This window comes from Gobio gobio, assembly GCF_949357685.1.
Source record: "Gobio gobio genome assembly, chromosome: 2".
NCBI classification, from domain to species: Eukaryota; Metazoa; Chordata; class Actinopteri; order Cypriniformes; family Gobionidae; genus Gobio; species Gobio gobio.
Genome location: NC_137098.1, coordinates 5,342,241 through 5,354,615, shown reverse-complemented (window position 1 = coordinate 5,354,615; position 12,375 = coordinate 5,342,241). Strand labels below are relative to the sequence as shown.

The window sequence follows — 12,375 nt, the reverse complement described above, 5'->3', positions numbered from 1 at the left end:
GCAATACATTTGTTGCAGTGTTTATTAATATTTGTTAATGTCAGATGTTATTTGTTGAGCATTAACTAATGTTAACAACTTTTGAGTTTAATAATGTATTAGTAAATTATCATTAACAAAGCTTAATAAATGCTGTAGTTCATTATTAGGCTACTTCATGTTAACTGTGTTACCAAGCATTTTCACTAGTGGTTTCTGATCTGTATTTAATGGACATTTTAATAACAATGCGTATGGGCAAATTTCACATAAACCAATCTACTTTCGAGCAGCACTATTGAAGGGATCATATATAACAAGGTCACTTCACACGGAGCGGCGAGATGCAGTAAAGCGAAAGGTAAGAGGTTGCGGTATAGAAGGAGATTGACAACAAACGTACCTTTCATCAGAAGCTCTTCTTTGGGAACGCTCTGGAAGAGCTTGTGGTACTGCGCATTGTACTTGCTGACGGTCTGTGAGGAAGCAGAGGAAAGGGAAATCAGCTGCTTCGCACAGCTCTTCTGCAGCCTGGCTCTTTCTCGTAAGGGATGCGAGCTCTGCACCAAGCTGAGCATGCTGACACGACACAAGCGCCGCACACGAGCCGAGAGGCAGCCTCGCACCGCGTGTGCGTACTGCAGTAACCCTGTCCCGGGACCCGAGAGCCAGCTCAGCTTCGTCCTCTTCCTGTGAGCGAGCACAGCGGTTCTTCAGAAGCGTCGCTCTGTCTTCCTCACCCTCACCCTCTCTCTCTCTTTCTTCACTGCCCTGTCACATGCGCACAGCAGAAACACCCACTGCACTTCGACGGAAAAACTTGTGGGCTTGCTTCTAGCACAATTTGCCTCTCTCTCTTGCTTCCTGCAGCTCAGAGCACACAACAGATCATTTGGAGGATGTGCATTATGTAGATGGGCTGATCCAATCAGGAGTGCCCAATGAATGTTTAACCCTGCTTGCTGTGTTTATTATTAATGATTATTCCGTGCACATCATCATTTTTTAAATCAATGTGCCCTCTTGAATCAGAACAACTTCCCCTCCCTCTTGCAGTGAAACCTGTCACTCACATGAGATCCACCAATAGCAAACCACAACCATCCAATCGATTCCACACAGACAAAATCAAGTCCCGCCCTACATTTTTGCTTGTTCGAGAAGCCGTTTAACTCGGAAATATATGTCCCAATATAGGGAGGAAAAGACTATTGCAACTTCTGTTTTATGCCGAGTATGTCTAGACTATAACCAAGCCTGTGCAACGGAGGCAAGCTATATGAGACGAGCATGTAAACCTCACTCCCCTGGCCTCAAGAGGCGTGCTGGTGACTGATGATAGCGGCTGCGGTCTTTAGTGTCCTTTTTAGCGTCCCTGCCTCCCATTCTGCTCAGAATGGGTCGAGTAGGATTGGTAACAATGGTGCCGTAACCCGAATGGGAGTGAGATTTAGGGGGGTGAGTGTAATGGAGGCCATCTAGTGAGAGCCAAGCATGTAAACCTCACTCCCCTGGCCTCAAAAGGTGCGTTGGCGACTGACGATAGCAGCTGGGGTCTTTAGTGTCCTTGTTAGCGCGCCTACCTCCCATTCCGGAGATGGTGGTTCAAGTCCTGTTCGGAGCGGGTTGAGTAGGACCAGTCACATTGGTGCCGTGACCCGGATGGGAGTGAAGTTTGGGGTGGTGAGTGAAATGGAGGCAAGCTAGTAAGAGACGAGAACGTAAACCTCCCTCCCCTGGCCTCAAGAGCCGTGCTGGCAACTGACCCTAGCGTCTGTGGTCTTAAGTTTCCTTGTTAGCGTGCCCACCTCCCATTCCGGAGATGGCGGTTCAAGTCCTTTTCAGAGCGGGTTGAGTAGGACCAGTTACATTGGTGCCATGACCCGGATGGGAATGAGATTTAGGGGGGTGAGTGTAATGGAGGCAAGTAGGACTGGTTAAGCCAGGGACACACCAAGCAACGTCAGGCCGTTTTTGAGAATCAACCAACTTCGTTTTTTCGGTGCGTTCCGTTTTTTTTGGCCAATTCAACATGTAAAATCGACGTTGGGCCGTTGGTGAGAGAGAGAACTCTGATTGGCTGTTCAGTTTAGCAAACGAGTCAGTGGACGAGAACAAGAGCAAAAGAGATGAAAGCCAGCAAAGAAGTCATAACGTCACAGACAGAAGGCTGTTCTAATATTAAGTCATCTTACCTGAGCATTCAACTTTGCAAATATTTTCATAATAAGTGGAATTAAGAACATGATCAGCGTGATTGATATTCAAAACGGTAAGCAAGCGCTGATTTGTTTATGGTTTGTATACCTGTAGTCTTAGTTTTGCTTTCTCTTTTTGAATGACGAATATAGACAAATAAATCTGCTTAAATAGACAGTCTCCTATATCTCCTATAACATCTCCTATAAACGCAGACACAGAACGCGCGTGGTAGTTGAAAGTCAGCTGTTCTCTCTGTGTCTTCTAGTTTTTTTTCCCCCTGATGCAGGCGATGTGAGGCGACAACACAGTCGGCTTTCATTAGCGCTAACTCTGTGGCATCGGTTTGGTGTGTCCCTACCTTTACATTGGTGCCGTGACCCGGATTGGAGTGAGGTTTAGGGGGATCAGTGCAACAGAGGCAAGCTAGTAAGAGACGAGCATGCCAACCTCACTCCCCTGGCCTCAAGAGGCGTGTTGGCGACTGACGCTAGCGGCTGTGGTCTTTAGTGTCCTTGTTAGTGTGCCTGCCTTCCATTCCGGAGATGCCGCTTCGAGTCCCGCTTTGATCGGGTTGAGTAGGACCAGTTACATTGGTGCCGTGACCCGGATGGGAGTGAAGTTTGGGGTGGTGAGTGAAATAGAGGCAAGCTAATAAGAGACGAGAATGTAAACCTCTCTCCCCTGGCCTCGACTGACGCTAGCGGCTGTGGTCTTTAGTGTCCTTGTTAGTGTGCCTGCCAGGGGCGGTTCTAGGATTTTCATTTTAGGGGGGCTTAGCCCCCAGTGAGGGTATTTAAGGGTCCAAATTGCGCTATTAACTAGTAGCTTACTAACATGCATATCCATAGGATGGCTGTTTAGTAATAATTATAAAGTAATACTTATAAATCTCCCCCGAGAAAATGTTTATTTCTCTGATCTACATATGTGCATTTTAAGATGTTTTGAAGGCCAAAAAATTAGATAACAGTAGCTTGAAAGCCATGTCATTGGGCAGTAGATTATTTGCCTTTCTTATCTCCACATCTCTCTTTTTTCTCTGCTTTTATCTTGCACCCAGTCTCTTCCCCTCCTAACGCTGAGCTTTAACTGATATAGTTTTTCCATTTTCGTCAGAGAAGAAAGTAAATATGGTTTACATATTAACATACTGAAATTTATATGTTTTATGAATACTTTTCTTAGACACGTTAATGTACTGTTTATTAAAGTTTTAAGTTTATTCAATTAATTCACAAAATAAACAGATTCATTACTAATCTTATGCCCAATACAGGCTGAAATAGCTGAGCTTTTTTATTTATTTACTGAAGGCTACAAATGGAATAATATTAATTTACAATATGTACACATTCATTATTAATCTTATGCCTAATCTGAAGAAAACGGTTTTGTTAATATTTCTTGTTTGTAATTACATTATGAATCAAATTGGCCTATTTTCAATTCAAATTGGCGAAATTAGACAAAAGTGTAGGCTATTCATTTGCCTGAACATTTTTGTCTTTAACATTTCTGACTTAAAGAAGCTTACATTTAGCTTACATTTTTCTCACTTAACGTCGAGTCGTGCTGCTAAAATTCGCGTTCAGCCACAGTAGATTCTGTGTGAACATAAAGCCCGCCTACTCTGATTTGATTGGTTTTCTGGAATATTTTGACAATGACGACCGATGACAGACCAATGAGGCTCAGATCAACGCACACACATCTGCTTCTGACGTGCGCTCTGCCCGGCGCCGCTGCGGACTGAAGAACACGCAGACTAAAAGACGGGACGAAGCCGAAGCCTCCCGCCAGTTTCATATGCTTTAAAGGTTAATCACACATTTTTTAGGGGGGCTGGGGCAGAAGTTAAGGGGGGCTGAAGGCCCCTTAAAAAGGGTCTAGAACCGCCGCTGGTGCCTGCCTTCCATTCCGGAGATGCTGGTTCGAATCCTGCGTAGGACCAGTTACACCTTGGGTCCTGAAGGTATAGTGCTAATATTAGTGTGCTAGTATCTCACACTGTCACCATGGGCATTTCTCAATACCAAGTACGCAAAGTTCAGACTTGCAAGTCTGCAAACGTCAGAAGGACTGGCCGAGATAAGACGGGTTTAATGAGTGCTGGGATACAATTTTCTATCTTTATAAATAAACCACAGCTTTAAACAACTACATTCTCACCTTACAAATTCTTAAAACTACATTTCGTGACACAATAACAGTATTATTTTTTAAATGATGCAGGTTTTCTCTTCCGCCGTTGACACTTGCTGGTTGGCGCAAGATGCATTCTGGAATACCTGGCCGTTTCAAGTCCGCAAGATAAAAGGGGCGGATCAAGGACACAGCCGGGGATTTGAACTGTACTTGGCTAGATGTGAGCTTTGAATTGGATCAGTACTTGGGCAGCGACTGATGACCTTTCACAAGCCCACGAGAACACACGTCACGTACAGACAAGGAACGAATGTTGAGAAAAAGCACTTGACTCAAACTTCCTGAGTAGCAAAGCTGTGGTCACAGAATCTATTCTGAAATCTACCAAATTAGCAAGTCACCAAAACAATTTGTACAGACAAAAAGTATTTTGAGACTAAAGATATCACACCAAATGGCATTTATTTTTAGGAAATATAGCACAACCTGTAAAAAAAAGTTATGTGATATTTTCTCTTGTCAAATGTTAGTGGAATACGTTGATAGTTAATGTGGTCCCTTAAGACACCCGAGTAAACTCTGACTTCAGAGTTTCAGAGGAACTGACTTCATACATTCACTAAAAATCCCTACGACACCAGGGGGCTAAAAATAACGGCAAACATGCTGCTTTTTCCACCTCTTGATATGTTGAACTAAATATTATTTGGAGCAGATTTTTATTGTTCAGAAAACATCATTGATTTTATAAAAGAGGATTTATTTATCTTACCTTAGTCAAGAGACTTTGAGTCATAAAATTTTAAGTCAAGGTTTAGTTAGTTAGCATTGCCCTATTGGCTGGTAGATGCTGTAACTTCACCATCTGGGAGAAAAACACACACTCCATTGACAGCCATTCAAAAACATGTACACAGGATGAATTGAGATTAATGTCAATGTCAACGGAAAGCTTTATGGATCTCCTTTCTTTGGTTTATGTCAGAATAAAGTCATATATTATACAAACAGAACCTGGGGACAAAAAACAAGTCTCATCTGATGGAAAACACGTACAAACTGTAAATATATACACATACATATATCCGATTAGGCATAACATTATGACCTAATATTGTGAACCACACGGGCCAGCCTTCGCTCCCCACGTGCATCAATGAGCCTTGGCCGCCCATGACCCTGTCGCCGGTTCACCATTGTCCCTTCCTTGGAACACTTTTGATAGATACTTATGGGATGATTTTAGACTTTTAGACATAGAAAAATGATTAATAAATGCACACAAATACAGAATTACATGAATGTGCAGCGATTTGTACAAATAGAGACATAGTTGTAAATACAAAACTTCGATTTTTTATTAATGTAAGTCAGAATTTTTTTGCGTGCAACGAGTAAGATGTGCATTTGTGGATCCGGTGACGCGCATGCATTCATTGACTCGTTTGTGAGTCGATCCTATTTGATTAATTTGGATTTTGAGACTTTCATTTCGCCGGTTTGACCTTGCACAATCCACACACACAGCTGTCTAAGAAAATCTGCTGCCACTAGATGGCAGTATCCTGCCAAAACAGACAACGGCACCGTGAGCGTTATTCTACCTATAAGATGCTTTATGTGTCCTCGTTATAAAGACGAGGACGCATTAAAAAAATCTAAGTTTTGTGTTCACAACTATGTCTCTATTTGTCCAAATCGCTGCACATTCATGTAATTCTGTATTTTGCACACACAAGTTAAAAGGCATTTGTTTGTTGATAGTAAAATATGTCTGCAACATTTATCAAGTTCATGGATAATTGTGTTCGCATTTATTAATCATTTTGAGTCTAAAATCATCCCATAGAGACTGACCACTGCAGACCGGGAACACCCCACAAGAGCTGCAGTTTTGGAGATGCTCTGACCCAGTCGTCTAACCATCACAATCTGGCCCTTGTCAAACTCGCTCAAATCCTTACGCTTGCCCATTTTTCCTGCTTCTAACACATCAACTTTGAGGACAAAATGTTCATTTGCTGCCTAATATATCCCACCCACTAACAGGTGATGAAGAGATCATCAGTGTTAGTCACTTAACCGGACATAATGTTGAGCCTGATCGGTGTGTATATATATATATATATATACAATATGGATTAAGTGTCAAAATATTTTAAGGGCACTGTATAGGTTAGACATTACATAATGAAACTCAACTGTATGGCATCTGGTACTTACAGATCCACGGTAGCATTTCTTGACGTCCTCATATGACAGATCGTCTATTAGATGCACCCTGTGATATAGAAGAAAATATGACATGTTATGTTAAAGTAAACTTATATATTTCCCCCTACGATATGCAGTTTGACATTTATTCTGTTAAGCGCTACTAAAAAACTGAGCAAGCACAGCCTTGTTAACCTCAGGGTGAACTCATGACAACTTACAAGCGGATGACCCTCAGCCCTCCAAATGTGCTCATGCTCAGGCCTGAGGCAGAGAGCCGGCCCATAACATGAAGCTTATGACTGTTACACACTCCAGACAAGAGCTCGAGACATTCACGTGACATACGCAATACATTTTTCAGTTACACTTTACTTTGATGGTCCCCTTTAGATATTCTGTTGACTATAAATAACGTTGCACCTACATGTCAACTAACTCTCATTAGAGTATTAGTAGAATATTAGAAGACGGTTAGGGTTAAGTTGACATGTACTTGCAAAGTTACTTAGAATGAGTCAGCAGAATGTCTCGTGGGGGAGCATAGCAGATATTTAGCAGACTGTCTACTAATACTCTGCTAAAATGAGTTTGTTGACATGTAGGTACAACGTTATTTATAGTCAACAGAAATGTCTAAAGGTGACCATCAAAATAAACCCCGGTTTCACAGACAATGCTTAAGCTAATCCTAGACTAAAATGCATGTTTGAGCTGTTTTAACTGAAAGAATCTTGCACTGACAAATCTTAAAATATGTCAGTGGCATTGTTTTGTCTCAAGATGCACACCAGTAATGTTTTTTTCTTGGGCACGTTTATAAAAGTTACTTAAATGTCCTAATTGAACTAAGGCCTAATCCTGGCTTAGTCTAAGCCCTGTCTGTGAAACCGGGCCAAAGTGTTACAGATTTTTCCAACAGTTTGGTTTTTGTTAAGATATCATTTATGAATCAGGTGTTTTGCAAACTTCTGTTGTATTATGGTAAACAGGTGTTGGAATTAACACCCAGCAAATGTGGGTTAAAGGTGGGAAAGGTCCCAAATAATGTTTCCTGAGGTGTACTTATATTGTTAGAATAGTCTTTACAACTTAAATGTCATAATTTAGAAATAAAAGGCATTTTTCTATACTGATGTTTGCCGTCTGGCTTGAATGCCCTGTTTCAAGGGGCGTGTCTGCTGTGAGACTTCAGTGAAAACGCCCACTGTTGTGATTGGCTGACATCTTTGCATTTGAAATGAGTGTTAGATTATGTGGCGGAGGGGGCGTGGTTTAGCGAGGTCTGCATGCGTTTGCACTTGTAGACCAGAAAGAGAGAGCTGAAGGAAGATTGCTAAGTAAGTTTTATTTTGCTGAGTTGTTGAGAGCGCAAGTTTATTTTGTTTGTATCTGAGAGCTCTGAATAAACATGAGTCCCAGTCACGCCGACCCTGTCTTCTTCCTCATTCTACGAACTATGTAACATGTGGAACCCCTCTCGAATACTTTTACTATGTTTTTTTTACCATCACAGATGTCGAGCATTATTTTTAGATCTTTTCCCATCACATGAAAAGCTGCGGTGATGAGCATTGAGTACAGGAAGTCTATTGATCAGTGAATGCAGTGATCTCGTCATTGCAACACGTTTTCTCTCACAAAATGCTTTCACCACAACTAACAGCAAACACGACATCGTCAGGAATACAGTAAGAGCTTTGAGCAGAATAACAGCGGCATTCATTATAACGGCAGTTTGGGAAAGTGTGTGTGCAGATACACTCGCGACCTGTGATTGACAGATCCGAACATTATAAAGAGAGTGTTCTTTGATCGCTAATCTAGCATCTAATCACAATATAAATAACAGATTTGTTTCATGCTACTAAGAGAAACGATCTGAAGTTGATCGTTTAGTCACTGGCTTGTTTCACGGATGCATAAACGATTTAAGAGAGAAAGTCTGTGGTGAACTTGAATAATTAGCTACACATCAGAAATCACTGATCACAGATCAGGCATTAATGAACACTGTTACTCACTATTTGTGGCGGTGCTGTCAAATCCATATCGTAAGTGCTGACATTGTGAGTAAAATAAACAGAAGCCATTTTCTCCAAATGCTCTGGGCAGGCAAAGCAGAGGAAGGGGAGGTAACCTTTTTTCGTATGACGGCATAGAGGGAAGATTCCAGATTGGCTCACCTGAGCTTTCATTTTCTCAAAGGCAGAGCAGGACACCCAGAACTCGGTTTACACCTATCGAAATTTCTAGCCACTTGGGGACCATATACAGGCTAGGAGAACTCATTTTAATGTTAAAAAACCTCATAATATGAAAATTTCATGCCATGGGACCTTTAAAATCGGGACACAAGGCCATTTTTTGGCTTTTTTTAACTGATGTCAATGGAGGACATTTGCGCTGAATTTAGTATGTTGAGTTTTTTACATTAGGCTGCTGAGTGAAAAAGTTAATTTTAAACAACATAGGTTGTAATGTACTAGAAGTTACACCTACTACTGCAAGTAACGCCTATAACATGATTTTATAATTATGATTGATCAAAATTTAGGTTTACAAAATTTAGGTGTAACATTGGAGTTATTAAAGGATTAGTTCACTTTTAAATAAACTTTTGCTGATAATTTACTCACCCCCATGTCATCCAAGATGTCCATGTCTTTCTTTCTGCAGTCGAAAAGAAATAAAGGTTTTGGATGAAAACATTCCAGGGGTTTCCTCCATATAATGAACTTCAATGGGCACCAAACGGTTCAAGGTCCAAATGACAGTTTCAGTGCAGCTTCAAAGGGCTTTAAACGATACCAAACGACACCAGACGATGAATAAGGGTCTTATCTAGCGAAACGACCAGTTTCTGCGAGAAACCGAGCAGTATTTATGCTATTATTTTACCTCTTAACAGAGGAACGCGATCGTCTCTGAGCTCCGCCATAACTTCCGGGGAGTGAGGTCAAATTCAATCGTGGTTATAGATATATTGATAGTAGATGCCTCATTCTACTGATCCATGCAGTCGCTAATGAGGCATCTACGTATACATCTATGACCACGATCTAATTTGACCTCACTCTCCAGAAGTTATGGCGGAGCTCAGAGACGATCGCGTTCCTCTGTTAAGAGATAAAATAATAGCATAAATACTGCTGGGTTTCTCGCAGGAACTGATGGTTTCACTAGATAAGACCCTTATTCATCGTCTGGTGTCGTTTAAAGCCCTTTGAAGCTGCACTGAAACTGTCATTTGGACTTTGAACCGTTTGGAGCCCATTGAAGTCCATTATATGGAGAAAAACCCTGGACTGTTTTCATCCAAAACCTTAATTTCTTTTCGACAGCAGAAAGAAAGACATGGACATCTTGGATGACATGGGGGTGAGTAAATTATCAGCAAAAGTTTATTTAAAAGTGAACTAATCCTTTAAAGCAGGCAAGGTGTATATGTATGCAATGTTTTTTTTTTTACATCTTTTGTGTGGCTACTTGGAGTCAGGCTCTTTATCTGAATGCATACTGAAGAGAAGAACTGACTTTAGGACCCAGCAGAACCGCTCATTTGCTCCATATAGAGCTATAAGGTCATCTAGGGGCAAGAGTCATGAAATATCATCTTATATTATTTTTATCCACAAGAGGTCGACAGAGACACCCAACGTCAGATATTCGAGCTGATTTGAGCTGGTTATGTATGTATTGGAGAGTTATTTTGAATTTAATTAGAACGAATGTGCTTAAACTATATTTATTGATAAAATCTAATAATTTAAAGTAGGGCGAGGGAAGGATTAAAAGAAGGCTTTTGATCAATGTATTTGGGGGGGCGGGATGAAATTAACTTTGAATACTTTAAATTAATAATGAAACAAGAAGGAAAGAGAATTACTACTAGGCGTGCAAGAAGTCATAATTGGGTAATACTTTATTTCAATAGACCCTTTTCACATTTCCGGGTTTCTCAGAGTGGAAGTCGTCATAGTTGGGTTAAATATTATAGCTGTGAATGAGAGAATACATAAAAAAAAATGTGTGTGCTCATTTGCTCACATAGCAAAAGAAAAACGCCACAGTAGTGATTTCACAACTTTCAAAAAGAGGGAAAAAATAGAGTGAGATTGATAACGGCAGTGAAAAGAGAGAAATATGTTCATTTTTACCATCACTCCCATAGATGCTACTAAACACCCTCACAGCAGCGGCAGCTTTTTTATTGTAATTTGATACAAAAGTAATAAAATACAAAGTGTTAGTGTTATAAATGTACATATATATTTTTAAAAATTATAATACAAAAAATGTTACAGGATTTACGATATTGCTGACCGTTAAAACGCGTCATCACAGTCTGTGAAAAAGGTCTATCGACATACTACTAACTATAAGTGCCTCTGCAGCCCGTTCACACCGCAAGTCTTAATGCTCAATTCAGATTTTTTTGCTCAGATCCGATTTTTTGTTTGGCTGTTCACATTACCTTTTAAAATGTGGCCTATATCTGATTCCAGTGTGAACTGTTTGAGGTTTCAAACTAACCTGCATGCGCAAAAAAACAATAACAATGATGTCAGACGCAGCACGCTGTTGCACTAAAGTTCGGGAGGTTATGGAGGAAATTTTAATTTACCTTTAAGACTCTTCACCTTCCTTTGGCACTGAAGCCACGTTCTTCTCTGTCCCCGTTCTTCCATTTCGTTTCCCATATACTAATTAGGTCTAACACCTCACTCTCCCTCCATTGACTCGCTCCATCGCTGTTCTCCATATCTAGTCAAGTTTTTAATGTTACTGTCTGTATCTGTTGTGTCTAGGGCTAACACGCCGGCGCATAATTGTGACAAATGTCGACGTAGATTGACGTTAAAGTCGCATCAAATCCGCCTTGGTTGTTCACACTGTGGCCGCATTGAAAAAAAAAATCGGACCTGGGTCTGATTCAGGACCACATATGTATGTGGTCTAAATCTGATTTGAAAAAATCAGATCTGGGCAAGATTTGAGTGTTCACACTACCTCTGAAGAAGTCTGACCTGGTCACTTGACCCCCAAAAAATCAGATTTGGGCCACATTTGCCTGCAGTGTGAACGGGGCCTATATGTCAGCTACCAATGACATCAGAAATGAGGTTATGACACCAGCTCTCAGGCTCAGAGAGAGAGAGAGAGAGAGAGAGAGAGAGAGAGAGAGAGAGAGAGAGAAAGCTGTGGAGGGAACACATGCAGGCACATGGCCAAGAGTGCAGCAGAGTCCTCTGGCACAATGGCACATCTTCCTGTATCTCACTGTGCTGCTGCTGACAGGGCAAATGCATCTGTTCTGCTCTTATCATCATTTAACATTACAGGGAACCCCACTACACCCACACCGTGAACAGAAGCAAGTTCCTTTTCACTCATCATTGTTCCCGGGAAGATAATATTATGTCCCCTTAGGCCGCTATTGTTTCCACCGCACTGTGCTGCTGAATCCAATAAAAACGAACATCTATTATAGATGATTCTATATTCCTTTTGTTGCCACTTGAACACAGACACAAAGCAGTGCTGACTGAGTTACAAACATTTGCATGCTTTAATTAAATAAAAACAAATAGAGAGACCCATCTCAGCAGTGTGTGAGGCACAAGTACGCTGTGTGTTTTTCACAGCAACATGGGATGTGGTTTCCTGTGTGGCGAGTGAGTCGAGAATGGTATTCTACCCACTAAATGTCAAAGAATGTGCGATGTGTACAAAAAACAACACAATATTTCTACAGGAAAGACTCATTTAGCTGGTTTATGAGAGGAAGACTGAATTGTGTGACCAAAACTACATTTCCCATCATCCTCTTTT

General features: G+C 41.0%; 1 protein-coding gene across 4 annotated transcripts in view; it reads right to left on the bottom strand.

The window, feature by feature from the left end:
• The window catches only part of gramd2aa (GRAM domain containing 2Aa), a 69,063-nt gene that overhangs the window by 41,659 nt on the left and 15,029 nt on the right, over window positions 1-12,375 (bottom strand). For all 4 annotated transcript variants that reach the window (XM_079806865.1, XM_079806866.1, XM_079806868.1 and 1 more), the window contains exons 3-4: window positions 6,550-6,607; window positions 383-455 (exon numbers count right to left, since the gene is read on the bottom strand). In XM_079806865.1, the coding sequence (XP_079662991.1) occupies window positions 383-455; window positions 6,550-6,607 (131 nt within the window). The remainder of the gene's footprint in view (window positions 1-382; window positions 456-6,549; window positions 6,608-12,375) is intronic.